Here is a 23,365-nt window from a genome sequence, read left to right as displayed (position 1 = left end):
CTGCACTCGCGTTCAATGTTTCACTCCACCGCTGCTCTTTCCCACAGAGCCAGAGCAGCCGTCCCACGCCATCCGGTGCCTGCCATCCCTTGCCGCCATGTGTCCAAGCACTCCGAACAACTCTACTCGGCAAAACAGCACTTCCTCAAATTGACCTACAATAGGCCAATTAATATTCTACGCATATCTTTAAATCTATTTATTATATAATTATAGCAGATATTTTCACTCCAGTCCCAAAATAGGTACTACTTATTATTATACATTTATATAGCAGTTTACCACTCCATGTAATAAAACTAAAATATCACAACACCCATTAATATCACCAAACCAGGTCAGTGAATTTGCTGCGATTCGGGCTCCTCGCTTTGAGCTCTCTGTGCACGTATGCGAATCCTAGCCGATCGACCCCATTTATCCTAATACCTTTTGGCTGCTTTGGCGGCTCTGCATCCTAGATTTCCTTCGCATAAATTATTTATTTTGGCAGTTTCGGGGAGTATTTTTCCTTGATTTGAATCCCGATTTTGCGGTCAATACGTTTGAGCGAATACTACCCTACGGCGGGGTAGATCTTCTTCATTTCGGCAATTTCGTGTACGTTGCAGTGGATGACTTTTGGAGACACATTCTCGCTGATGCAGAGCAAATTTTAGACCATTCGCGGTTCTATGAGGTGTTTTGGGAGCATTACGGTACTGCTCGTTTAAAATGTGAATTGGTCCATTTAAAATATATTAATATAAGGATATAATAATCATAATAAAAAAGTAGCAGTAGAATAAAAATTGACAAATTAGTAAGTATTATATCATATTGTTAAAAGTTGATTTAGAATAAATAAATATATTATTCTATAAAATAGTAGCAAAGTGATTTTTTTAAAATGGTAGAAAATTTTGCAAAATAAGTAGAGTTGTTATTTTAGTTACGTTTCTGATAACAATATTAAGAATTATCTGATAAAAGGTAGCATATTTAGAAAAATATAAAAATTCCATATAAATATATAAATCCTTAATGTATTCAACTGGGAAAAATAAACATAATTACTATATGTATTTATGCTTACAATCAATTTTATTTTGCTTATTGTCCGGCATTAGTTTTGCTATAAAATAGTATATTTAAACATTATTGTACAGATAAAGCAAAGAATTACCAAATCAGCCCAATTTACTAAACATAATATGTACTATTCACATTATACTAAGTTTCTTACTTATTTCTGTCAGACTATGTAAGGTCTACATATATTTACCCGAATATTGGGAAAAATGACTATCAACGCTACCGCATGCAAATCTCCTATTCATCCCATAGAAGAGTTCCGCAGCTCAAACCGCAAAATTATCCTCATATCCTGTATCCGTAGTTCACTACGGCTATTGAAGGAGGAAACAGAAAGAGTTTAGTTCTTAAAATATTGTATAAACATGATTCCTTAGAATTTAGATATAATAGATGAGAATAACAAGGCCTTGATAGACTAAATATAGTGATTTTTATATAGAATTAATTTATTTCACATTAGTATGTTCTTAATTTTCTGGCTAAGAAAAAGAGTAGAATTTTAAAAACCTATCATTCTAATAATTTCTGACACTCAATAACAACTGTAACATATAATACAACATCAAAAACCTCTATAATATCTAGCTACTCCTAGAAAAAAGGTTAATTCGATTTTTCGTATTACTATTATTATATATTAAAATAGATCATTCAAAAAGCTAAGTATCGTTCTCATTGCAACTGAGAACTAGTTCTCGCTACATTTATGAACTGAGAACCATCTCCTAGTCTCCAAAGATCACGCCCTGTGTGTCCACTTTGTAGCTCTCGAACTGCATGTCAATAAGGCGTTCCAGGCGCTGCTTTGAGCAAACTGACTGAGAAAGTTGATAGGCCAGCATTTTCTGTGCGTTTTAGGAGCGCTAAATTTCATCCGAAAGAAGAGAAATTTCCATTTCAAATTAAATTCGAGTTTACTCCAGTGTTTTCTCGATTTTAATACGGTTTTAGCGTTCAATTTTCGTAAGGAGCATTTAGTTTTCGAGCTGTGATGTTAGCGAAGCGATTTGAGTCTCTAAAATATGTTTTGTACCTTCGTCCATTATGAAGAAAGAAAGGCGCGTTATAAAAACGATATATTATTGCATAATAATAAGTAGTACCTATTTTGGGACTGGAGTGAAAATATCTGCTATAATTATATAATAAATAGATTTAAAGATATGCGTAGAATATTAATTGGCCTATTGTAGGTCAATTTGAGGAAGTGCTGTTTTGCCGAGTAGAGTTGTTCGGAGTGCTTGGACACATGGCGGCAAGGGATGGCAGGCACCGGATGGCGTGGGACGGCTGCTCTGGCTCTGTGGGAAAGAGCAGCGGTGGAGTGAAACATTGAACGCGAGTGCAGAACACATGACGCTGAGATTCACCTCGTGCAGAGGCTTATCTTCTACGCCCTCTGCTCCGGCGCGATTGCTAGCTCCCCGCAAAGCAAGGTATTGGGTATCCCCGCGCGGCAATGCCCATGCTTCTAGCAGGTTACATGAATAATCATTCGCCGCTGAAACTATAAAACTAGCACGCGTTAAAGTGAACGGCAGCGAAGCTAGGACCGCATTTACGTATACTGCTGCCAAATATACAACATATAGAAGGCAGCAATATTACCTATATTTACTATACGAAAATATCTACAATAGATAGGATATTAATTTACATGTGTATCCCGTGTACTATAAATAGATTTAGTTTCCTAACACTACTTCCCTTAGCAGTATACGTCAACGGGGTGGCCTACAATACGAAATCGTATATCGCGGGCATGGGCGTATTATCCGAATATACTCGCATATTCCTTCCAGATTTGGTGACCCCTTCCTCGATCAATGGAGGGTAAGTGCTGCTAGGACAAGAAAGAATGCTGCCAGGAGAAGAAGGAGTGCACCGACAAGAATTGCACCGTTAAGAAGTGCAACGAAGAGAAGAAGTGCTGCACCGAGGGCCAGTGCAAGAAGTGACCTTTTCTAATTTCATGCCCATGCCTCTCTGCTGCAAATGCGCTCTCCCCGGAATCTCGGGCATCGTTACGTAGGTCCCATACCCCACACCAGGATGGCAGGGGAGCGTATCGCAGAGCTGCCCAGCTGGCCACGCCCGGTCCGGTACGATGCCGCTTGCTAAGTGGGCAAGGTGCTGGCCGCAGCCTGTTCCCGGGCCGGATACTTCGCAGCAGGGCTGGCTAGGCAGCTGCTTGCGGCATTGGGACCCCAATTCCGCCGAGAGGGCGTACGCCCAAGGCCTGGCGACGCTAGGACCGTGAGCGATGCATTTTCCCCAGTGGCCAAATATATTATATACCAATCGCCCCAATGCCAGAATGGACATCAAGCGGTTCCGCCCTCTAAATTTCTCCACCCACGCCGAGTCCGACCGCCACGCCCCGTATCTACTCTCGGACGAAAGAGTCTTCCAGGACGCGGCCCTGAGCTTCGAGGAGTGCTAGGCGCGCGCTTTCCTGACGCAGACCAGCCTCCACTTACAGGTGGAGGGCGCGTTCTTCTGCTTTAACCTCCACGACGTGACCAACGTGCAGAGGACCCCCGCCGGCATCACCCTGTACTTTGGCCCGAAGCGGTACGCCCTGCATGGCTTTGCGACTCCTGCGGCTCTGGCCGAGTTTTTCAACGCGACCATGCAGCAGGTGTCCGCCCGGAAATTTATCTCCGCCCTCCCAGTGCAGCAGCGCGAGCAGGCGCTCACCAACGCACTTTAGTTCGCGATATCGACCTCCTCGAACACCTTCGCGCAGCTGCAGCAGAACGCGGCGTCGCTGCTGGAGCTGATCGCCAAGATCCGCCGCGTGATCGCCCAGAACCGGTTCCAGGACGACGCGCTCAAGGGCGAGGTGGCGCTGATCGACCAGGAGCTGGACCTGCAGATCCAGAGCCCCGCGCGCGACCTGCCCCGCCTCCGGGACGAGCTGGGCGGGGTGCTGGGCCGGATGCAGGCGCGCGGCATCATGCCGCTGGACCGCGTGTACGGGCGCTGGAACAAGGCGCGCAGCGGGAACCTGATCGCGCCCGACGCGATGGTCCGGGTGTGCGAGGGGCTGGACGGCTGGGCGGTGAAGGTGCTGAACGGGCGGAAGTACCTCCTGGACCGGAGCTTCGCGGCGGACATCAACGAGCGCATCCGCGGCCGGACGTGCGAGCTGCACGGCTTCCGCTTCCTGCGCCAGGGCGACTTCACGGGCTTCGAGGTGGACTGGCTGGAGGAGATGTGCCAGCGCGGCAAGTTCGTCTGCTACGACGGCGCGGAGCAGCGGCAGTACTTCTTCAACGCGGTGCAGTGAGCGTAGTCCCACTCCACAATGCACCTGCGGCTCTACCTCACGGCGCGGCACCTCCAGCAGTTCACCCAGCTGCTGGCGCTGCTCTCGGACACCGCGGTCTTCATCTTCCGGCCCACCTCCGCCACCGTGCAGGTCTTCGACCCCCAGGCCGGCGGCGTCTACAGCCTCGCCAGCTCCTTCCTCTTCAGCGCCCTGGACCTCGCCGGCTCGCACCCGGTGGGCGTGCGCTTCTCCCGCATCTTCCAACTCGAGAACCTCCAGGACTTCGACGCAAGCTTCGTTCTCACCCAGGAGGCCGGCGACAAGCCCTTCCTGGACGCCCGCTTCTTCCAGGAGGGCAGCGACTTCGCGGAGCACGCGATCGAGGCGAAGCTGCAGGTGCCGATCGGGTTTCTGCGCAACCAGAGCCTGAACGCGGTCGTCCAGGAGCTGCAGATGGTCGAGGACGGGCTCGGCGACGGCGCGCCCAGCCAGGAGTTCCAGCTGTTCGCGCGGGCGCCGCAGCTCTTCGGCCTGCTGGTGGAGGGCGACGAGACCGTGGAGGTGGCGGTGCTGCACGCGGAGGGCGTGAAGACGCTGCAGCTCGGGACGCAGATGAGCCAGGTGTCCGCCAGCTACGCGCAGGCCGGCGAGGGCGCGGGGGTCGCGGGCCACTTCGGCTTCCGGGCGGTGCAGGAGGCGCTGCGGCAGCACGGGCAGCTGGGGGCGCTGCTGGGCGTGGGCTGGAACCCGAGCGTGTTCGTGGGCGAGCGCCGGCTGGTGCTGGTGCTCAAGAGGGAGGCGGGCGCGATGTGGGTGAAGCGCGTGGTGATGGGAATGTGACACTGTATTATACGCTTGCGGCCCGATCGGTTTTAAATCACCGCTCCACCCGCATGAACTACGCGCAGTACGAAACCTCAGACTGGTACGAGCCCGTCGCCGCCGCCGTGGCCGCCCTCCAGGCCCACAAGGACCTTAGCATCACCGTCGTGCACGCCGACTGGTGCGGCGACTGCACCTACACGCTGCCCCTGCTGAAGAAGATCGTGGCCGCGCTCCCCGCCGTCAAGATCGTCGACGTCGTGGTCGACAGGCAGAAGAACGACCCCCAGGGCATCGCCAAGCGCCTCGGGGTCACCAACATCCCCACCCTCGTCGTCTTCAAGGGCGCGCAGGAGGTCGGCAGGATCGTCGAGAGCCCCAAGGCGACCATCGAGGAGGACATCGTCGCCATGCTCGCCAAGTGACCCTTGCTTTCTCACCAAATCACAAATCAGATCGGAGTGGTGCACTCCTTGCGGGCCCAAATTGTATCCACTCGCACAACTACTTATAATTGGTGACCAACTTTTCCCCTTCATACCGATATTCTCCCGCCGTTGTACAGTTCATTTCGAAGTATTCTTAAGTTTCCTCGGAATCGCCTGCCGCCCCGAAAGCATGACTAATTTTTCGCTCCCGTTTTCAATCCTTCCCCCATAAAATGCAGGCCATGGAACCCGCCCAGCAGCTCGCCTACCTCACGTCCTTCTACGACCGCTTCGAGGCCTGGAAGACTACCCAGGCCGACAGGGTCAGCCAGATCCCCCCGGAGCTCCTCGTGATGGCCCAGGCGCTCAACTCCGCCTTCCGGCCCTTCATCAATCACGTGGTCAAGCCCAAGAACCAGCTGGCCGCGGACCCCCGGGAAGAGTTCCAGATCCGCGCCGCCAAGGTCATCGAGGTCGGGCTCAACTCCTTCTACATGCCCGCCGACCACCTCGAGGTGGACTTCCTCTCGGACTCCGGCTCCTCCGCCATGACCACCGCGCAGTGGGGCCAGATGATGCAGGGAGACGAGTCCTACGGCTCCAACGAGGGCTGGTACCAGTTCAACGACACCATGGCCGACATCTTCGGTGAGCGCTACGCCTCGGTGTTCCTGGGCAAGCACCGCAACCAGGCCCTCAACGAGCAGTACAAGCTCCGCAAGAACTTCAACTACATCGTCAACCAGGGCCGCGGCGCCGAGAACCAGCTGTTCCCCGCACTCGCACAGGCCCTCGTCAACCGCGACTACCGGACCATCGAGGGCGCAGTCGACTACAACGTCATCTGCACGAACAACTTCTTCGACACCACCTCGGGCCACATTCTGGACATCACGGACAAGCCGTTCCGCGCGCCCGACGGCAAGACCGTCCGCGTCACCTTCAACCTCATGAACCACCCCAACCCCAAGGTGCGCGATGGCACCTACTGCGCATCTGACAAGTACCTCGGCGACGGGGACTTCGAGCTGCTCAGCCGCAACGTGGAGGCCGCCCCCGGGAAGACCGCGATCGTATTCACCACGATCACCAACAACTCCGGCGGCTCCCAGCCCGTGTCGCTGCAGCACATCGAGGCGGTGTCGGCCCTCTGTAAGAAGCACGGTATCCCCTACATCATGGACGCCTGCCGCTTCGCCGAGAACGCCTACCTCATCAAGACCATCGAGGACTCGCCCCTGTCCGTCCGGGAGATCGTGCACAAGACCTTCGCGCTCGTGGACGGCTTCACCATCTCGCTCAAGAAGGACGGCATCGCCAACTGCGGCGGCGCGGTATGCTTCGCCCCCGAGTCGGTTAACTTCGGGCAGTTCGTGGGGTAGGAGACCGGCTGCATCCTCCAGCAGATCATGGACGGCGTCATCCTCAAGGTGGGCCACTTCACCTACGGCGCCCTTACCGGCCGCGACATCAAGGCGGCGTGCGCGGGCCTCCAGCAGGTCGTGGAGTTCAACTACCTCAAGGGCAGGATCGACCAGGTCCAGCGGTTCGCGGCCCAGCTCAAGGCGCTCGGCATCCCCGTGCTCGACCCCTGCGGCACCTCCGCGGTGTACATCGACGTGGACAGGTTCTTCGGCAGGGACAAGCGCGCCCAGTTCCTCGGCAACGCCCTCGTCGGCCTCATGCTCGCGAAGGGCATCCGCGGCTGCGAGCTCGGCGTCTCCGCGTTCTACTCGCCCCACGGCAACGCGCCCTACAAGAGCGTGGAGGCCGTCAGCGGGAACTTCGTGCGCCTCGCGATCCCCAGGCAGCTCTACAGCGACTCGGACCTGGACGCAGCCGCGCTCTGGATCAAGTTCCTCTTCGACTGCAGGGCGGACATCCGTGGCGTGGTGGACCGTGCCGGCCTCAGGCAGCTCAGCCTGCACCACTTCAAGATGCAGTTCGACTACGCGCAGTGATCTCTTGGTTTATCTTTTGGCCCGCGCCGTCCCATGTGGAGTGCGTGTATTAGCCAGTATGCGGTCTTTCGCCGAACACCGATATTAGTTATTATACGCCCCCTGCCACCTGCCCCATGATGGCCGCGAAGCACCTCAAGAAGCAGTACGCGCAGAACCGCGCCGCCGTCAACCTCCAGACCCGGCTCCTGCAGGTCGGCAGGTACGACCCCGTGCGGCAGCTGCCCTCGCTGCACTTCACCAACCCGCCCGAGCAGGCCAAGCCAGCCGCAGTCGTCTTGCGCCAGGACATCGCGCGCATCAAGGCGCAGCAGGTGCGCCAGAGGACCGAGGCCGTGCGCGCGGACGAGATCAGCGCCTTCCTGGGCCAGCACGAGGCTCCCTCCCACCGGCCGACGCGGGTGCGGCGGGTCCCCCGGCCGCCGGGCTGCAGTCTGAAGGGCCGCGCGCCAGACCCGGAGCGGCCGTGCGAGTGAGAAAACGAGGCTCACTGGCGCAGCCCGCTGGCCGTGCGGCGGATCCGGGCCTTGATGGCCTCGAACTGGCCCCACTTCTCGTCCAGGGAGGAGCGCAGGCGCTGGTTCCGCAGGCCGCACTGCTGCAGGTAGGGCAGCGTCGCGAGGCCGGGGGAGCGCCGGGCCGGGGACGGGGTGCCCGTGTGCGCGAGGAGCAGCGGCAGGTGCATTTGCGGAGGGATGGCCCGCCGCGAGGGCCGAGTATACACTCCGAATGCGGACGCGGCTCTGGCCTGCGCGCCAATTAGCACATAATATACCCGCCCGCGAGAATGGAAGGGTGCCGCGAAAGCACCTCACTCAGACCATCTCCTCGTCGCCCTCGATGGTGAGCCGGATCGTCCTCCCACTGCTGGGCAGCCGGATCGCCACCTGGTTGCTTCCGATCTTCTCCATGATGGACCCGCCCCGCTTCGTTTTGCTCGGCGCCGCGAATATCTGGGACGGCCGCGACGATATGCGCGAGGTGGCCAGGTGCGCCGGATGCTCCTGCCGCTTCAGCTTCGCGGTGTCGATCTTCTTGACCGCGAACTCGGACATTCCCATGGTCGGGTTGGGCCGCGCCGTCTGCAGGGGCGCCTGCTGGTCCTCCAGCAGCGGCGGCAGAACCTCGTCCCGGGCGAACAGGCCCGAGACCGGCTGGCACCCGCGACCGTTCTGGTTCTTCTTCATCAGCACCCCAGGCTGGGACGGGGATGCGCGCTGCGCGACGAGCACGGGGTTCGCCATCGCCATCACCGCCGACGCCTCCGGGGGCTGCTTGTGCCCCAAGATGGCCTGCGCCTGCTCCACCTTCTACAGGTCGGTCCGGACGCGGTCGCTCAGCCTGCTGACCGTCTCGCCCATGTCTGGCACGCGGGTTATTATATGGTGGTGGTAATTGTTGTCCCGTAGAATGCCCACTACTTTTTCGTAGCAACATGCAGGACTGCCACTACCCACGCCAGCGCCGCCGCTTATTCTAGGCCGGGCTGTGTACCTGGCTGGGCTCGTACGCCCGCCGCCCACGAGTCCATTCGGTCCCACAGGACGCGCGGGCTCGGTGTGCCCTCGTCCGTCGCAGCCTCCCCTACCAGAGAGTGAAATTCGACGAATGGGTCCCGTGCTAGGTGGGGTAAAGTCGTGGGCCGGACATGGGCCTGCAGAGCCCAATTCCCGCGACTACGGGAAACTCAGAATCTCCCTATCACTGCATTTGCACCAAATTCCCCAAAGCATCCAAAGGAGCAGCATATCATCGCCTGCATGGTAGGTCTGAGCTGTGGCACCTAGCACCCAGCTTATATGTCAGCATAAGGAGGTCAATCTTCCACAAAAGGCTTTCAGCATTGTTACTAGCTTATCCTCTACGCCGCAGTGGAAGAGGCGAACGTCGCCTTCTTGGCGGCTAGGCTATCGAAGGGTGTTCAAATTGGAATAAGAATTCATATGTGCGAGGAGCTACACGGCTATCCCGAATAAGGTACTACGGCTGGTTAACTACCACACCAGAACCACATTTTACTGCGTTGCGCTTTTGGAAATTATATTTATATAAGTATTTTAAACGTAGAGTGCCCTCGTGAAGAAAGCATAACGTTTCAGACTCATTCCCGGTGGTCAGCAAAGTGTACAGGACCTCGCTGCGCTGGCATCTAGTACTTACAACAGATAGCGTATGCCATCCGCTTGGTGATCCCTGGACCTAGGAATTTACTGCGACAAAACTCTCGGGACACGATGCGCGGAGAAACTACCAGGCGCTTGAGGTATTTTGCAAGCCGTGTTCATGTTTGGATCCACGGTCGGTGCTCTGAAGGTAATATTGCACTGCCTCCCAAATAAGCTCGCCTTGGGTCCCTCGGCGTAGATTCTGAAGGGCTAAGATCAAATACCTTGGCTGCACCCTTGAAGCAGTGCCACGTTGCGGGACGCCGTCCAAGGCTTTAACCGCATACGGTGTGGTGTCTCCGCTGCCCTTCGTGGTTCAGATCTAGCACGCGCGAGCTTCCAGTACGAATGAGCAGTAGACGCCCCTGGAGGACAGGCGCCAGCTTTGCAGCTGAACATGTTGCGGCAGAGTGGCAAGAATACTAAGCCGTACGACTCTTCTGACCTGTGCGTCGATGCGCAAATGAGGGCCGCCATGCCACCAGCAGCAGGAGGCACGTAGGCCTAAGCTTAATCTTAAAATCACGCGAATTTGTCCATTAGGCTAGCCCCAAAGCCCAACAACATTCCCAGCGCTCCGTTACCTTCGTAAACTAGCCATCCTGCTTCCTCAAACTACCTGACTACCCAGGTCAGTCATTACTGAGCGTTATGACTATGAGTACGCGGATACAATAGCTTTTAGCAACCCTGAAAAACTACCTTCGGCCATATGGATCGTTACTAGCTGCAGGCTCTCCCTCTAACGCACAGAAAGCCCCCACTCATCCAAACGTCGCCGACGTCCAAAATCTAAGGCAACACAATGTATACTAATATGCCCTATGTGGGGATATTTGCAAAATGTCCTAATTGGAATTTCATGCTACTACGCGTACGGAGACCCTCTACCAGGCCCAAGAAACCCAAACTAGCTATTAAATATATTGGCCGTATCTCGGAGTGAAATTCCGCGTGGACAGACCAAAATGTCTAACTCGCTATTTGGAGGCTTGCTTGCGACCAAAATATTTTCTGAGAGTAGGGTTTCACATAGTTAGTAAGTATAGCTGCATTTGGTAAGACACTTGCTCGATGGAAATGACTCGCGAAGACTAATATTCTATCCAGGTATCAGTTTTTAGTGCAATTTTGGCAAGCTTTCTAGCACTTCGCCAGCTAAACGTTGACGAAAGGGGGTCTAGTTTACGCGCTAAGACGTACTAAACACTCCATCTCACAGGGTGGAAACAGCACTGAGCAGCTGCGCCAGAGCGTGCTCTGCGGTTGCGACTCGGAGGCATCAGCTAGTATTTAGTGCTAGCTCCACAGCACCATGCGCACTATGATTGCATAAATTTTATGCCCATCCTGCAGAGGACGGAGCTCAGGACCAAGGTGGGCGTAAGGGATGTTTCGAATCCCAGTGGTAGCATGACTAGGCGGCCTTGCGTAGTGCCCTTCTTCGCAGACCGCTGCGTGGTAGTGTTTGCTGTCGACATACGTCTAGGATGGATATAGGCTATATATGCTGTAGACTGGCTCGGATAGCACTACTACTCTGCCTTCCCAGCGGCGAACACGGTCTGGGAGAGTTGCGGCTAGTAATATGGTGCCGGGGTTCTGCTTCATTCGTGCGGGGCTCTACGCGAGTAGGGCGGTGAAAATGGTATACAAGTAAGGTCGTCACTGGCCCAGCTCCACCTCGCCGAGCGCCTCCAGGAAGGCGCTGAGGTCCAGGTCCATGAGGTTGCTGCACTGCCGCGTCCGCGTCCCGCCCCGCGCCTGCTCCGACAGCTCCGGGGTCTCCGCGGCGCCCTGCTACGCCACGCGCTGCGCCAGGACCAGCTCGATCGCCGGCACCGCCACCTTGCCGCTGAGGGCGTTCTCGAAGTCCTCCAGCCTGCTGCTCTGCGCGCACGTCCCCATTTCGGGAGGGCGAGTGGATAATCCGAGGCCGCTGTTTCTGCCGCGGCGGCGATTTGTGTTCCGGGCATCTACAGTGTTTCGGTCGCGGGCGGATGGGGTGCTGGCCCGCCCTCAGAGGTACACTGCGAGGCTGGACAGGGCGAGGAAGGCGAGGGCGGCGAGCACCCCGAGGTTGGAGCAGAGCCCCGCCGTGGCTGCCGCGCCGCCCGCGGGGTTGGGGTAGCCCGGCAGCCGGAGCGCGGCGAGCGCGGCGTCGAACTGGCGCTTGACCCAGAAGTTCAGCAGCTGGTACGCGAGGAACGCGGCCAGCAGGGCGGTGGTGGAGAAGATGACCGTGAGCCCGAGGGCCTGGTCGCGCAGAGTGAGCCCGTTGAAGGCCATGATGAAGTAGCACGCTGCGAGGGACACCAGCAGGACCGCCGCGTCGTTCTGCTGCTTGTGGAGGAACTCGCTCATGGACACGCGGTACTCGTAGTCCTGTAGCGAGGGCACCTGCGAGGCGGTCAGGATCGTGGACTGTGCTCCCATGGTGTGGGAGGGCACTCCAAGTAGCACTGCGAGGGTCTACGGAGTAGGGCGTATGGCAGCGACCACAAGCCCGCCAGGATACCGTAGGCATATATTCACCCACGTCATGCCGGACTGCACCGAAAGGCATAGCCCGAGGTTCGTGCAGACTCAACTGGTTCGGAATAAAGTACAGGAAGCATTATTTATGCTTAGCCTTGAATTACGAGTTTCTGTCTTCAGTTTAACGATACCTATAGCCTAGGTATAGTATTTATGTTGCAACGTCAAGTCAAGAATATGATAATGGAAAGGAGAAACTAGCTTAATATAAATATTAAATACTAATAAAAGTGATAATAAAGTATACGTTTACGTAAACTTATAGTATTGTTATATTATTTTGTAATTAGTCTGATTCGACAAAAAAAGTTATTAGTCATTCCATAAAATATGTAGGCCAACTGCTGCAAGGGCGGAACCAAGTGCTCTGGTGACAGTCAGAGCATGAAGTGACCCTTTCTAATTTGCCTTTACACCTGCTTCTATCCTGTGTAAGGACGTCATTATTGCCCTATAGTTGACTAAAATAAATATACATTATACTTTCCTTTAAATTAGAGCATACTCTACAATAGCATCCCGCGATGTAGGGCTTTTGTCAGAAATGAAATAAATAATGTAAATCTCATTCATCCCTGAGGCTCTGGATGAGTTGGTTCTTTCGTCTTGGGCTCATGATGCATTTTATCTTTCATTTTTTAAAACATATCTTTAACCTTGTGAGGTTTTTCTGTTTCAGGCTTGTTTTCAGGCATTCTCTGGGTTCGTAGTTTTATTTAAGGTTGCTTAGTTCATAATATATATTATGTATAATAATAATATTATATATATTTCAGAATTTAATGATTATATATATAAAATTATTGATCATAAGAATATTTGATAAGTAAGACATAATATATTGAATATTCTTACCTTCCAGTTATTTTAGCATTTCATGACTCAGTATATTAAAATTGCCCCAAAAATAATGAGATTTCTTATAGGAAAACTATTATTACTTTATTGTAGATATATTATCTTATAATTAGGCTTGTTTCTATAATATTTACAATTTTAAGAAGAATATGATCATAATTACTTGAATTTATAAAGTGCTTTTAGTTTTTAACAGATTAGCTGAATACAAAATTAAGTATTACAACAAAAATTATTAACACCACACTCACAATATGTAAAATCTATTTATAATATATACAGTTGAAACCCCCTCTCAAAGCAAATAAAACTAATTATTAAAATCATAACCTAACTAAAACCTCTTTTACGATGATTTTTCAACAGGTTGGCCTAATTTTTATATACTAAAAAATATATATACCTTATTAATATGTAAACTCCTGATCTTGAGTACAACTGTCTACGTCTAAGAAAATAAACCTCTAAAATATAACGCACTAAAGCAAAAACGCAAACTCTTACCACAATTTCTCCTCAACACCTATATATTCCGCATATACCCCAGAAAACTAGTCACACAACCTGAACCCCGTCCTCATAACCCACAAATTACGAATATTTATCATTTACCCATTCCATGTTTATTCCACTATATATGATTATTATATACTATTAGTATATATTTCTCTTCCATTTGAGCCAATAAATTTCACTCCGTTTCTGCTGCAAACTGCTCCTCCAGCTGGTCGAACGTCTCCTGCATCGCCTCGGACTCACCGCAAATCTGACCCGCGAACGCGAAAAAGCCCCCTACTTCACTCCCGAAAAGGACCGAATTTTCGCCCAAAACCGGCGGCTGCCCCTCAGACAGAATAATCTTCAGGGGCCCCTTCGGGAGGCTGCCGCAGTAGATCTTTTCCACCTCCAGCTCGACTATGAAGTGGCACTATTTTGGAACGGTCAGGACCTCCATTCCCGCCGTAAACGACGTTATCTGTCCCTTCAGGACGACCTGCGCGTTTTCTTTCGTTATGTTCATTTTAGTTATGGAAGGGAATAATATATAGTTTAATGTATAATAATACATTATTCAAAAATTGGTTTTTTTGTGGAGCGGAATTTGATAATATTTTGATGAAGTGAAAAACAGAATTTCAAACCAGTCCTGGGTAGCAGCGTCGAAAAGGTCAGAAAATGGAATTTATCTCTAATTTTCAGTAGACCAAACGTCAGTGATTTACGGTTTCCGCTAATAAAAGAAATGATCGCAGAGGCCGAGACGCGGTGTTGACTTTGAGGGAAATCGCAACAGAGCGTAAATGGGCCATCTAGAAACAGTGGCCCGCATGAAGCCCGCTTTCTACATGGGTTTCCTATTGCCTCAAATTAGTAAGGAGTAGGTGGAAAACCTATATTTTTAAACCTATTTTCACTCCAAAGTAGTGCGATATGCCTGGAAATCACTAACCCGGCAAAAATGAACAAATGCTGCCAAAAAAACAGAACACAGATCCTACCCATGGAGCTCTCAGCGCTCAGCTACACCCTGTTTGATGAGATTAGGATGACGTGCGTGCAGCAAAAATATCTCGTTTCCAGCCAAGGGAAGGACAATCTGACTGACGTTTACGAAGGGGAGATCGCGAACATTCAGTGACCAACGTTTTCAAATTTTCGTATTTGGTTTCAGTCGCGTTTGAATATGTTCTCAAAGCTAACATTCTGGCTGAGGCGAAAATCCAGCTTGGGGTAGCCGGAGTACTCAATAATGTCGTTGAGATTTGTGGGGTTTTCCAATAGTGTCTAAAGCAGCGGCGAGCGCTAGATTTTTAGAGCTAGTTCCTCGAATTCTTCCGTAGTCATCTTGAGGTTTTTATGTACCTGTTCATTGTGGAACTCTTACATCTCCGACAGCTCGTGTTGCTGTAGGGCCAAAGCAATTTCAATTTCACGTGAGTACTTCATTTAGAATTCAAATATTATAGGATATCATAATATAATTTTAATAATATTTGTTTATTCATTTTGTATATAATAATATTCTAATATGCCTTTTTAGCTCAGCTGGTAGAGCGTGCGGCTGTTAACCGCAAGGTCGACGGTTCAATCCCGCCAAAAGGCGCATTTTTAAAATCCCAATCTCACACTCTTTTCGCTTTCCCCTTGAACTCAGGCTCCTTGGCCACCTCCTCGACGTCACTTTTCCGCTCCTTTTTGCAGCTGGCCAAAATCATTTTGACACCGTTCGCGATACCCCAAACGTAGCCTACGAGGAAAAGCATAATCAGGAAGAACTGCATCAAAGCGAGGCTGAAAAGCTGCATAAAGTTTTGCTGGTTCTCGATGCAGGCAGCCACCAGAAGGCCCATTCCAGGCACGATGCAGTTTAGAATTCCTGTAAAAATCAATAGGGGCTTCTTGATGTTCGGGACTGGCAGCAGCTAGCAGCGGGGCGACTCCATTTGAAAATTGGAAATAGGGTGTAGTTAAATCTTCGTTGCGTGTTAATTAATATTATATATTAGCACTACTGGTTTAGTGGTAGAATGGTAGCTTCCCAAGCTTTTGGTCCGGGTTCGATTCCCGGGTAGTGCATATTTTTTAAAATTTAAAGTATACAAAAATGGCGGTTAGACGAAATCGATAGGATTGTGAACAACCAATAATTTTAATAAAATCAATTATTATATACCAATCAGAATATTATTTAAAAAAACAAAAATTGCCTGTTTGAGTTTCTGGCAAATCCGTCCGTTTTAGCTGCAAATCAAGTACACAGCTGACGCGGTTGATACCGATTTCGCAAATTTCGGTTTCGCCCGTTTTAGCTGACCAGGCACGTCCCACTAAGCGTCCTGCCAGCGTGAGCGCCTCATTTTGCTGCCCTAAAGATTAATAAATACAAAATCAGCAACGCTCACTGCTTGCAGGCGCCGCCGCCGCAGCACTTCTTGGGGGCCTCCTGGGCCTTCTGCTGGCAGCACTGGCCCTCAGCCTTCTTCTCCTCGGTGTGGCTCTGGCAGCACTCCTTCTTCTCCTGGCAGCATTTTCCCTCCATTTACAGAGGAGCGGGGCTGGGATTTTCGCCGAGAATTGACTACTACGGATATAATAATGGTATATGCTGTGACTCAAAAGTATACAAAGGGGGAGCACAGTCCACGATCCCGGCCGCCCCGCAGGTGCCCTCGCTGCAGGACTACGAGTACCGCGTGTCCATGAGCGAGTTCCTCCACAAGCAGCAGAACGACGCGGCGTGCTACTTCATCATGGCCTTCAACGGGCTCACTCTGCGCGACCAGGCCCTCGGGCTCACGGTCATCTTCTCCACCACCGCCCTGCTGGCCGCGTTCCTCGCGTACCAGCTGCTGAACTTCTGGGTCAAGCGCCAGTTCGACGCCGCGCTCGCCGCGCTCCGGCTGCCGGGCTACCCCAACCCCGCGGGCGGCGCGGCAGCCACGGCGGGGCTCTGCTCCAACCTCGGGGTGCTCGCCGCCCTCGCCTTCCTCGCCCTCTCCAGCCTCGCAGTGTACCTCTGAGGAGATTGTATCTACTTAAATATTTCCCTAAATACTGATAATACTCCAATATAGCTTTGAATAACTATTTCTCAACCCAAAATAAATACCGAATCTTGTGATAATTATTATTTTAAATTTAGTAAGTAATTATAGTTATTAATTGATACTATGATATCTCATATATATAATTCACATTATCCAAGCATAAAGTATCATAATATGAATTTACTAATAAGATAAAGATGCCTGCAAAATAATTTTGATTTCTAATACGAGTAGGTATATGGAATATTTCATATAATATAATATTTTACTTACTTTGATTATTTTGGAAAATTTAAATTAAAATATATATCAATATATATTAATGGTCAACATAGAAATATCATTTTAATATTAGTTCATTAATATATAAATTATAAATAAACAATTATTTATGAATAAAACGACGCATTAGCTATATTATGAAATATTAATTATAAAACTAGGAAACTAATTTCTACAATATAATAGAATTTTAGTATTCGATATTTTATGCTATGAAAAAATGTAAAAGATATATTTAATTAATTTTTCACTTCGTAATTTTTTTAAATGCATAAAGAAGTTCATATGAGCTAGAAGACCACTGTCTCATTTGCACTGGTATCATAGATGATGGGAGCCTCGCTTTTATCAATGCCATATATTTTTTCATAACTAGGCGTGGTATTAGTTGTTTTATCATTTAGTCTTATCTTTGTAATAGTTATTATACTTTTAGCATAATTTACTGAAGCAATACATTATTCTGGAGCTATGTCTTATAGAGATGCTACTAAAAAAATCTGTGGAAATAAGGCATGTTAACTATTAAATATATGTCTGATAGTATCTTATTATGGGTTTTGTACTGGTTATATTATCATTTCATCCCGCAGTGCGTATTCATTTATTAAGAATACTTTCAGCACAGGAGATTTCAACATAATCTGGGTAAAAATTGTTATTTCGTTCTTCATTGTCTTTCCACTTACTCTTGTTTCCAAGATGTCTATTTTGGCTAAAGTAAGCTCAATATCGTCCCTGATAATTTTTGTTACTGTTATTTCGATAGCCACTATCTTTTTCATTAGATTTTCTAAATAAAGTATCTGTGGGAACGGGAGTTATCATATTAATATTTTACCAGAACAATCCCCAGGTCAAGCTGTGTTACTTTTTTTGATGTATATCCCGTCAATTTAATCGAATTTTGGTTCGTATAATGCTATTCCTTCTTTGCTAAACTCTGTATAAGGCCCAGCGATCTTCAAGAAACAGACTGTCAAAATTTCAGCTTGGATAGCAGCAACGTTTGGAACGATTTTTTATCTTTGTGTAGGGTACATGGGAGCAATTATGTTCGGTACTAAAATTTCTAACAATATATTCGTGAACATTGGGGAGTGTAATTTTATATATTTTAACATTCTTGGTCTCCTCTATGGCCTAGTCGTTATAATATCGTTCCCACTAGTTATTTTTCCTATAAAAGAGACTCTTCTCGCGTAATATGGCATGTCTATAAATGATAAAAAGGGCTAATTATGGGCATTGCTCATTAGCAGTCTTTTTGTCGTGTTTAGTTTTGCCCTGGCGGCAGTTTACGAAAATATTGTCGTTATTTTTGCAATATTTGCTTCGCTGAGCGGCTTTGTGTACGTCTTCTATCTTCCGTTCATATTTTCCCTAAAACTTCCACAGCTGAGGAGCTAGAACTAGCATGCTGATGCAGAAAATGACGCAATGCATGTAGTAGATCCTCTAATGGTACCTATTTTAGCTCATATCATGCCGGTAGAGCGCGCAAGGGCTCTAACCATTCGGATGTTTGGCCATGATAGGAAGAGCTTCGGCGAGGTCCACCCTAGAACTCCCAGTATATTTAGGACGCGATCAATTGTAGTTGCGACTTCGGATCAGGGATGCACTTATCACATGAGTAGTGGACCGAGTAATCAGAATGTTATGCTTGAGGCTCAATAGGCGCTAGAAGAGCTCAATACAAATGACAGAGGCTCGCATATCAGCAATGAGGCTCCAGTTTAGGTACAGGAGGGTACCACCGTAGAAAGTATTCGCGTAACTCGTAAGATTGCCATAGGACTATGTATCGGCGTTAGCGTGGTAATATGCGGTGTAGGGGCGTCAATGAATATAAAAAAGATGGTGTAAAGTTTTGTTAAGTGAGAGCCAAGCAATGTTTTCACTGCTCTAGTCGTAACTATACTCCGTAATGATCCCATTTGAGTCTTCCCAAACAATCACCTTCCTGCGCTATCCAATACTCTCATCGCGCTTTATCCACACAAGGTACCAAATAGCTTCTTCAATGCCCCCAATGAAATGAATCATGACAATATAAAATGTACCACCAACGAGGCATTTGTAGCAATTTTCAAAACTTTTGCTATTTTAATACTGATGTATAGTCTCTGGGCTTACATCGGCTCCAGCTAACAGAACAGCAGCCGTGCTCAAAACCCCAAGCAAGATATGCTGTATGACAATCAGAATGCGCAGTATTCTGCTATTTGTAATATTCTTTGAGCAGCAAAACCGAGGAGTCTTTGTGCCAAGAAACATGACAGACCCAAATATATAAACCAAGAATTGAATAAAGTACGCTACAAACATAACATAGAAGGATGGAAGTTGAATTAGTAGCCCGAGAGCCACAAATAATCCACCAAATTATAGCAGGGATGCAAAGATCGAAGTGCTGCGAGAAGATCGCAATGTCAGAGAACCTGGGGGTGTCTGGTACATTTTAAGAGTATAAAATGCAATGTAGCAGACTGCTAGCAAAGGAATTGCGATTTGGAACCCCAACGTTTTCGTCCACAAATCAACCAATATACTAAGAGAGAGATTCATTTGAAGTGGTAAGTATTTCTATCACTATTATAATACCATAAAATCAGTATTAATTAATTTTGCTTGTTAGCACTTCTTGCCTCTTGTGTACGATCTAAAGTATAGCAAAATACGAAACTAAGAAAACTCCATAAACGCTAAAGCAAAAGAAAAATGTCATACCAACTATTTATTTCTCTACAGAAAAGCTGTCGGTAGTTCCACATAAACTAGAATATACTCCGGATTTATTAATTTTATCTGTCGGGATAGGAACTAAGATGTCGTTAACTAGATATTCCGTTGGGCAGACTATTATTTTGCATATTCCTAGACTTCCCTGATTCTACAAAAACTTTAAACTTAGCTTATGTTTAACAAGTGATGAGAAGCCCAAAAGTATAAAATTGTTCTAGTATAAATAAGTGCAAGATATGCTGATGCTAAAGTTTCCTGTACTAGACGGTATTACTTCAAAGTATATCTTTTCATTCACAGAAATCAGTGTATCAGATAACATTCTAACATAAATATCATTTATAAATCCCATATTATAAACTGCTATCCGAAAGTCCTATGGAGGTGGCGCATGGCACTATCCTATCATTACTCTCCCTATAGAAAGCTATTTGCAAACAGTAATCTGAATTTCTGAGGGTGTCATCATATTGAAATTTGCCATGGTTCGATACATAGTCTTGTAAATTTCATTTTTCCCACTTCCAATAGTTGCAACGTAAAAACTTTCTTCTCTTTATCCATTGGTAAAACTAACAAAAATAGTATAGCCATCTAGTTGTTTCATTTAAGCCTATGACACTAGCGTTGCCCCAACTTCTTCTAACGTTGGTTCCACCGTATCGTTGCAATCGAAGCACCGAAACACTATGACCAACTGCTAGCTGGCGAATTACATTCCTGGGAATCTATTTGCAAATTATGTTGAACTAGGGGTGAGATTACTCATATTTTTAATTCCCATAACTACCAGGAAATCTAAGTTTGGATTTGGAAAAGTTTTTTCTGGGCTGAACTCCATAATTTTCAGTAAGTTCGTGAATGTGATGGAATTTAGGGCTTGGCCATCCTTGAATATCTGTGGGGTGTAAAAGCTAATTTCCTATAAAATTTACTAAACCACTATAATGGAGATATTCTTGAAGACAGACTAAATTGCCGCTGTAATAAAGTAATATCCCATTGTCGACTGCATGATATCAGCTTCACCAAGATAAGACTATGCACCATATCCTATAGCCAAGGAAACAAAACCTTCAGAACCACTGAATTTCTAACCACTCAACTAAACTGATGATATCGGGATATTTTCAACAAAAAGCTAGCCTAGTTGATTAAATACAGTGGATATAATTTAAAAATCAGGATTAAGTAATTTTGTTTAGGAGTAACATAACGAACCCAGCAAAGTTTCATTATATGCACTTCTCAGGTTGAAATTATTCTAAACTAAGGTAGAAAATGCTAAAATCAAATCTGTATCAAGATTTTGGTTGGAAAACTACTTAAAATCTGGTATAATTTATAAATACTCGTGAACATTCTGGTTGTTAAACGAGCAATCAATAAGTGGCAGGATAAGAAAACTTATATTACTGCTACTATAACCTGATAAAGCGTCTTCTAATTGTCCTATAGTAAAACCTTCATTTAAAAGAATACTATTCAGTTAGCCAACATTGCCATACGTATATGACTAATTGACATATTCTTTTAAATAAGCTTCATTTGTAGCTACTATTATAGAATTTGCCATAAGTTAAGGAAATTAACTTTCTGTAATCATCCAATGATATTTTGAAAACACAAATTGTCCAAAACCTGCCATATTTAGTGTTGGAAAAAGTATATTTGTGTTATTAATGCTTAATGGGGAGCAAAGGTTTGTCTTAATATTACGTTACTCAGCTGTTAATGGTAGTTATAAAACTAATAATAATGAGTTCATTTTATTAAATTTTTATTATAATATAATAATATTATTCATCCGATCACTTATAACAACGTATTCCACTTAATTCGACATTGATCTCATATAATTTATTACTTTCAACTGGTAAAAAGCTAACATCAACTTCAACAGATATATTTTATTGGTAGTCATCATATATGATTTTTTCTTCACGAAAGCGTGTTTTTACTGAGTTTGAGCTAGGATTGATCACGTACTCGAAATCGTTTGTCTGCGCAGTGATGAGGTCATTGATGATGATATTTGCTGAACGCGAGCTCCTGATGCCAAAAGATGTAGTAAAAATCGTGCCGGGGTTCTGCTTCATTCGTGCGGGGCTCTACGCGAGTAGGGCGGTGAAAATGGTATACAAGTAAGGTCGTCACTGGCCCAGCTCCACCTCGCCGAGCGCCTCCAGGAAGGCGCTGAGGTCCAGGTCCATGAGGTTGCTGCACTGCCGCGTCCGCGTCCCGCCCCGCGCCTGCTCCGACAGCTCCGGGGTCTCCGCGGCGCCCTGCTACGCCACGCGCTGCGCCAGGACCAGCTCGATCGCCGGCACCGCCACCTTGCCGCTGAGGGCGTTCTCGAAGTCCTCCAGCCTGCTGCTCTGCGCGCACGTCCCCATTTCGGGAGGGCGAGTGGATAATCCGAGGCCGCTGTTTCTGCCGCGGCGGCGATTTGTGTTCCGGGCATCTACAGTGTTTCGGTCGCGGGCGGATGGGGTGCTGGCCCGCCCTCAGAGGTACACTGCGAGGCTGGAGAGGGCGAGGAAGGCGAGGGCGGCGAGCACCCCGAGGTTGGAGCAGAGCCCCGCCGTGGCTGCCGCACCGCCCGCGGGGTTGGGGTAGCCCGGCAGCCGGAGCGCGGCGAGCGCGGCGTCGAACTGGCGCTTGACCCAGAAGTTCAGCAGCTGGTACGCGAGGAACGCGGCCAGCAGGGCGGTGGTGGAGAAGATGACCGTGAGCCCGAGGGCCTGGTCGCGCAGAGTGAGCCCGTTGAAGGCCATGATGAAGTAGCACGCCGCGTCGTTCTGCTGCTTGTGGAGGAACTCGCTCATGGACACGCGGTACTCGTAGTCCTGCAGCGAGGGCACCTGCGGGGCGGCCGGGATCGTGGACTGTGCTCCCCCTTTGTATACTTTTGAGTCACAGCATATACCATTATTATATCCGTAGTAGTCAATTCTCGGCGAAAATCCCAGCCCCGCTCCTCTGTAAATGGAGGGAAAATGCTGCCAGGAGAAGAAGGAGTGCTGCCAGAGCCACACCGAGGAGAAGAAGGCTGAGGGCCAGTGCTGCCAGCAGAAGGCCCAGGAGGCCCCCAAGAAGTGCTGCGGCGGCGGCGCCTGCAAGCAGTGAGCGTTGCTGATTTTGGTTTATTTATATTTGATATTAGAATATAGTTGGGTCTAGATATTCAACTTACTAGGAGTATCAAAAATAAGTATTATGATACTTTACTTTAATCTTTATTTAAGGACTCATGTAATTTAGACATTTTCCTTTTTAGTTAAGCGCAAATTTGATATTATTATATTATTAATTACATTAAATCTCCACTTCAGAAATGACAAATCAATCTTAGATTTAGTAAAATATTGATGATTTAATTATTAAACAAAATCAGCTTATTATTTAACTAGATGAAGCACATCCACCAATACTAAAGTCATAAAAAGCATAAAAAGAAACGGCATTTTAAAAAATTATGCATATTATGTAACATGTGCCAGATTATACAGATCGTACGAATTAGCTTAAAGCAAGATTAAAAAATTTGGAAGACCGCACACTAAAACTAAAGTATGCCATGTTAAAGTGATAAAGTAAATTTTTCTTTAATATTAGAGTTTCAAATGAAATGAAAAGTTTATTATAACTTAGGTATATATTT

General features: G+C 48.0%; 31 protein-coding genes and 2 non-coding genes across 33 annotated transcripts; 18 read left to right on the top strand and 15 right to left on the bottom strand. All coding sequences in view use genetic code 6, as the record gives it.

Moving 5' to 3' along the window:
• Positions 1-325: 325 nt before the first annotated feature.
• Positions 326-730, bottom strand: SS50377_20731 (uncharacterized protein; the record flags this gene model as incomplete). Its single annotated transcript, XM_067904670.1, has 1 exon — positions 326-730. One exon carries the CDS (start codon positions 728-730, stop codon positions 326-328), a length of 405 nt encoding a protein of 134 aa, XP_067768152.1.
• A 337-nt stretch (positions 731-1,067) lies between these two features.
• On the top strand, positions 1,068-1,505 carry SS50377_20730 (uncharacterized protein; the record flags this gene model as incomplete). The annotated part of the gene is made up of 1 exon (XM_067904669.1): positions 1,068-1,505. The coding sequence occupies one exon, from the start codon at positions 1,068-1,070 to the stop codon at positions 1,503-1,505; it is 438 nt and encodes a 145-aa protein (XP_067768151.1).
• Positions 1,506-1,724: 219 nt separating this feature from the next.
• SS50377_20729 (uncharacterized protein) lies at positions 1,725-2,120 on the bottom strand (the record flags this gene model as incomplete). Its single annotated transcript, XM_067904668.1, has 1 exon — positions 1,725-2,120. One exon carries the CDS (start codon positions 2,118-2,120, stop codon positions 1,725-1,727), a length of 396 nt encoding a protein of 131 aa, XP_067768150.1.
• Positions 2,121-2,903: 783 nt separating this feature from the next.
• SS50377_20728 (Cysteine-rich protein) lies at positions 2,904-3,035 on the top strand (the record flags this gene model as incomplete). The annotated part of the gene is made up of 1 exon (XM_067904667.1): positions 2,904-3,035. The coding sequence occupies one exon, from the start codon at positions 2,904-2,906 to the stop codon at positions 3,033-3,035; it is 132 nt and encodes a 43-aa protein (XP_067768149.1).
• A 14-nt stretch (positions 3,036-3,049) lies between these two features.
• Positions 3,050-3,337, top strand: SS50377_20727 (uncharacterized protein; the record flags this gene model as incomplete). The annotated part of the gene is made up of 1 exon (XM_067904666.1): positions 3,050-3,337. One exon carries the CDS (start codon positions 3,050-3,052, stop codon positions 3,335-3,337), a length of 288 nt encoding a protein of 95 aa, XP_067768148.1.
• Positions 3,338-3,394: 57 nt separating this feature from the next.
• Positions 3,395-4,369, top strand: SS50377_20726 (EAP30/Vps36 domain-containing protein; the record flags this gene model as incomplete). The annotated part of the gene is made up of 1 exon (XM_067904665.1): positions 3,395-4,369. One exon carries the CDS (start codon positions 3,395-3,397, stop codon positions 4,367-4,369), a length of 975 nt encoding a protein of 324 aa, XP_067768147.1.
• An 18-nt stretch (positions 4,370-4,387) lies between these two features.
• On the top strand, positions 4,388-5,191 carry SS50377_20725 (uncharacterized protein; the record flags this gene model as incomplete). Its single annotated transcript, XM_067904664.1, has 1 exon — positions 4,388-5,191. The coding sequence occupies one exon, from the start codon at positions 4,388-4,390 to the stop codon at positions 5,189-5,191; it is 804 nt and encodes a 267-aa protein (XP_067768146.1).
• A 53-nt stretch (positions 5,192-5,244) lies between these two features.
• On the top strand, positions 5,245-5,598 carry SS50377_20724 (Thioredoxin domain-containing protein; the record flags this gene model as incomplete). The annotated part of the gene is made up of 1 exon (XM_067904663.1): positions 5,245-5,598. One exon carries the CDS (start codon positions 5,245-5,247, stop codon positions 5,596-5,598), a length of 354 nt encoding a protein of 117 aa, XP_067768145.1.
• A 236-nt stretch (positions 5,599-5,834) lies between these two features.
• SS50377_20723 (Tryptophanase) lies at positions 5,835-7,562 on the top strand (the record flags this gene model as incomplete). The annotated part of the gene is made up of 1 exon (XM_067904662.1): positions 5,835-7,562. One exon carries the CDS (start codon positions 5,835-5,837, stop codon positions 7,560-7,562), a length of 1,728 nt encoding a protein of 575 aa, XP_067768144.1.
• Positions 7,563-7,681: 119 nt separating this feature from the next.
• SS50377_20722 (uncharacterized protein) lies at positions 7,682-8,038 on the top strand (the record flags this gene model as incomplete). Its single annotated transcript, XM_067904661.1, has 1 exon — positions 7,682-8,038. The coding sequence occupies one exon, from the start codon at positions 7,682-7,684 to the stop codon at positions 8,036-8,038; it is 357 nt and encodes a 118-aa protein (XP_067768143.1).
• An 11-nt stretch (positions 8,039-8,049) lies between these two features.
• On the bottom strand, positions 8,050-8,247 carry SS50377_20721 (uncharacterized protein; the record flags this gene model as incomplete). Its single annotated transcript, XM_067904660.1, has 1 exon — positions 8,050-8,247. The coding sequence occupies one exon, from the start codon at positions 8,245-8,247 to the stop codon at positions 8,050-8,052; it is 198 nt and encodes a 65-aa protein (XP_067768142.1).
• Positions 8,248-8,377: 130 nt separating this feature from the next.
• Positions 8,378-9,310, bottom strand: SS50377_20720 (uncharacterized protein; the record flags this gene model as incomplete). Its single annotated transcript, XM_067904659.1, has 1 exon — positions 8,378-9,310. The coding sequence occupies one exon, from the start codon at positions 9,308-9,310 to the stop codon at positions 8,378-8,380; it is 933 nt and encodes a 310-aa protein (XP_067768141.1).
• A 12-nt stretch (positions 9,311-9,322) lies between these two features.
• Positions 9,323-10,171, top strand: SS50377_20719 (uncharacterized protein; the record flags this gene model as incomplete). The annotated part of the gene is made up of 1 exon (XM_067904658.1): positions 9,323-10,171. One exon carries the CDS (start codon positions 9,323-9,325, stop codon positions 10,169-10,171), a length of 849 nt encoding a protein of 282 aa, XP_067768140.1.
• Positions 10,172-10,439: 268 nt separating this feature from the next.
• SS50377_20718 (uncharacterized protein) lies at positions 10,440-10,673 on the top strand (the record flags this gene model as incomplete). Its single annotated transcript, XM_067904657.1, has 1 exon — positions 10,440-10,673. The coding sequence occupies one exon, from the start codon at positions 10,440-10,442 to the stop codon at positions 10,671-10,673; it is 234 nt and encodes a 77-aa protein (XP_067768139.1).
• Positions 10,674-10,755: 82 nt separating this feature from the next.
• Positions 10,756-11,061, bottom strand: SS50377_20717 (uncharacterized protein; the record flags this gene model as incomplete). The annotated part of the gene is made up of 1 exon (XM_067904656.1): positions 10,756-11,061. One exon carries the CDS (start codon positions 11,059-11,061, stop codon positions 10,756-10,758), a length of 306 nt encoding a protein of 101 aa, XP_067768138.1.
• A 7-nt stretch (positions 11,062-11,068) lies between these two features.
• On the top strand, positions 11,069-12,364 carry SS50377_20716 (uncharacterized protein; the record flags this gene model as incomplete). Its single annotated transcript, XM_067904655.1, has 1 exon — positions 11,069-12,364. The coding sequence occupies one exon, from the start codon at positions 11,069-11,071 to the stop codon at positions 12,362-12,364; it is 1,296 nt and encodes a 431-aa protein (XP_067768137.1).
• Positions 12,365-13,482: 1,118 nt separating this feature from the next.
• Positions 13,483-13,731, bottom strand: SS50377_20715 (uncharacterized protein; the record flags this gene model as incomplete). Its single annotated transcript, XM_067904654.1, has 1 exon — positions 13,483-13,731. The coding sequence occupies one exon, from the start codon at positions 13,729-13,731 to the stop codon at positions 13,483-13,485; it is 249 nt and encodes an 82-aa protein (XP_067768136.1).
• An 83-nt stretch (positions 13,732-13,814) lies between these two features.
• On the bottom strand, positions 13,815-14,144 carry SS50377_20714 (uncharacterized protein; the record flags this gene model as incomplete). Its single annotated transcript, XM_067904653.1, has 1 exon — positions 13,815-14,144. One exon carries the CDS (start codon positions 14,142-14,144, stop codon positions 13,815-13,817), a length of 330 nt encoding a protein of 109 aa, XP_067768135.1.
• A 438-nt stretch (positions 14,145-14,582) lies between these two features.
• SS50377_20713 (uncharacterized protein) lies at positions 14,583-14,762 on the top strand (the record flags this gene model as incomplete). Its single annotated transcript, XM_067904652.1, has 1 exon — positions 14,583-14,762. The coding sequence occupies one exon, from the start codon at positions 14,583-14,585 to the stop codon at positions 14,760-14,762; it is 180 nt and encodes a 59-aa protein (XP_067768134.1).
• Positions 14,763-14,791: 29 nt separating this feature from the next.
• On the bottom strand, positions 14,792-15,070 carry SS50377_20712 (uncharacterized protein; the record flags this gene model as incomplete). Its single annotated transcript, XM_067904651.1, has 1 exon — positions 14,792-15,070. One exon carries the CDS (start codon positions 15,068-15,070, stop codon positions 14,792-14,794), a length of 279 nt encoding a protein of 92 aa, XP_067768133.1.
• Positions 15,071-15,154: 84 nt separating this feature from the next.
• SS50377_t20007 lies at positions 15,155-15,227 on the top strand. The gene has a single exon. It is a non-coding gene; the product is annotated as a tRNA-Asn (tRNA).
• Positions 15,228-15,246: 19 nt separating this feature from the next.
• SS50377_20711 (Transmembrane domain-containing protein) lies at positions 15,247-15,567 on the bottom strand (the record flags this gene model as incomplete). The annotated part of the gene is made up of 1 exon (XM_067904650.1): positions 15,247-15,567. One exon carries the CDS (start codon positions 15,565-15,567, stop codon positions 15,247-15,249), a length of 321 nt encoding a protein of 106 aa, XP_067768132.1.
• Positions 15,568-15,629: 62 nt separating this feature from the next.
• Positions 15,630-15,700, top strand: SS50377_t20008. The gene has a single exon. It is a non-coding gene; the product is annotated as a tRNA-Gly (tRNA).
• A 322-nt stretch (positions 15,701-16,022) lies between these two features.
• SS50377_20710 (Cysteine-rich protein) lies at positions 16,023-16,373 on the bottom strand (the record flags this gene model as incomplete). Its single annotated transcript, XM_067904649.1, has 1 exon — positions 16,023-16,373. The coding sequence occupies one exon, from the start codon at positions 16,371-16,373 to the stop codon at positions 16,023-16,025; it is 351 nt and encodes a 116-aa protein (XP_067768131.1).
• Position 16,374: 1 nt separating this feature from the next.
• SS50377_20709 (Transmembrane domain-containing protein) lies at positions 16,375-16,644 on the top strand (the record flags this gene model as incomplete). The annotated part of the gene is made up of 1 exon (XM_067904648.1): positions 16,375-16,644. The coding sequence occupies one exon, from the start codon at positions 16,375-16,377 to the stop codon at positions 16,642-16,644; it is 270 nt and encodes an 89-aa protein (XP_067768130.1).
• Positions 16,645-17,220: 576 nt separating this feature from the next.
• On the top strand, positions 17,221-18,837 carry SS50377_20708 (putative Amino acid transporter; the record flags this gene model as incomplete). Its single annotated transcript, XM_067904647.1, has 1 exon — positions 17,221-18,837. The coding sequence occupies one exon, from the start codon at positions 17,221-17,223 to the stop codon at positions 18,835-18,837; it is 1,617 nt and encodes a 538-aa protein (XP_067768129.1).
• On the bottom strand, positions 18,796-19,524 carry SS50377_20707 (Transmembrane domain-containing protein; the record flags this gene model as incomplete). Its single annotated transcript, XM_067904646.1, has 1 exon — positions 18,796-19,524. One exon carries the CDS (start codon positions 19,522-19,524, stop codon positions 18,796-18,798), a length of 729 nt encoding a protein of 242 aa, XP_067768128.1.
• Positions 19,525-19,567: 43 nt separating this feature from the next.
• Positions 19,568-21,469, bottom strand: SS50377_20706 (uncharacterized protein; the record flags this gene model as incomplete). Its single annotated transcript, XM_067904645.1, has 1 exon — positions 19,568-21,469. The coding sequence occupies one exon, from the start codon at positions 21,467-21,469 to the stop codon at positions 19,568-19,570; it is 1,902 nt and encodes a 633-aa protein (XP_067768127.1).
• Positions 21,470-21,512: 43 nt separating this feature from the next.
• SS50377_20705 (uncharacterized protein) lies at positions 21,513-21,800 on the bottom strand (the record flags this gene model as incomplete). Its single annotated transcript, XM_067904644.1, has 1 exon — positions 21,513-21,800. One exon carries the CDS (start codon positions 21,798-21,800, stop codon positions 21,513-21,515), a length of 288 nt encoding a protein of 95 aa, XP_067768126.1.
• A 54-nt stretch (positions 21,801-21,854) lies between these two features.
• On the bottom strand, positions 21,855-22,097 carry SS50377_20704 (uncharacterized protein; the record flags this gene model as incomplete). Its single annotated transcript, XM_067904643.1, has 1 exon — positions 21,855-22,097. One exon carries the CDS (start codon positions 22,095-22,097, stop codon positions 21,855-21,857), a length of 243 nt encoding a protein of 80 aa, XP_067768125.1.
• A 111-nt stretch (positions 22,098-22,208) lies between these two features.
• SS50377_20703 (Transmembrane domain-containing protein) lies at positions 22,209-22,478 on the bottom strand (the record flags this gene model as incomplete). The annotated part of the gene is made up of 1 exon (XM_067904642.1): positions 22,209-22,478. One exon carries the CDS (start codon positions 22,476-22,478, stop codon positions 22,209-22,211), a length of 270 nt encoding a protein of 89 aa, XP_067768124.1.
• A 1-nt stretch (position 22,479) lies between these two features.
• On the top strand, positions 22,480-22,830 carry SS50377_20702 (Cysteine-rich protein; the record flags this gene model as incomplete). The annotated part of the gene is made up of 1 exon (XM_067904641.1): positions 22,480-22,830. One exon carries the CDS (start codon positions 22,480-22,482, stop codon positions 22,828-22,830), a length of 351 nt encoding a protein of 116 aa, XP_067768123.1.
• Positions 22,831-23,038: 208 nt separating this feature from the next.
• SS50377_20701 (uncharacterized protein) lies at positions 23,039-23,293 on the top strand (the record flags this gene model as incomplete). Its single annotated transcript, XM_067904640.1, has 1 exon — positions 23,039-23,293. The coding sequence occupies one exon, from the start codon at positions 23,039-23,041 to the stop codon at positions 23,291-23,293; it is 255 nt and encodes an 84-aa protein (XP_067768122.1).
• Between the last annotated feature and the right edge of the window lie 72 nt (positions 23,294-23,365).

The sequence above is a fragment of the Spironucleus salmonicida genome, chromosome 1 (assembly GCF_000497125.1).
Source record: "Spironucleus salmonicida strain ATCC 50377 chromosome 1, whole genome shotgun sequence".
Lineage (NCBI taxonomy): Eukaryota > Fornicata > Diplomonadida > Hexamitidae > Spironucleus > Spironucleus salmonicida.
Note: the sequence above shows the minus strand (reverse complement) of the source record. Positions and strands in the feature narration are given on the sequence as shown.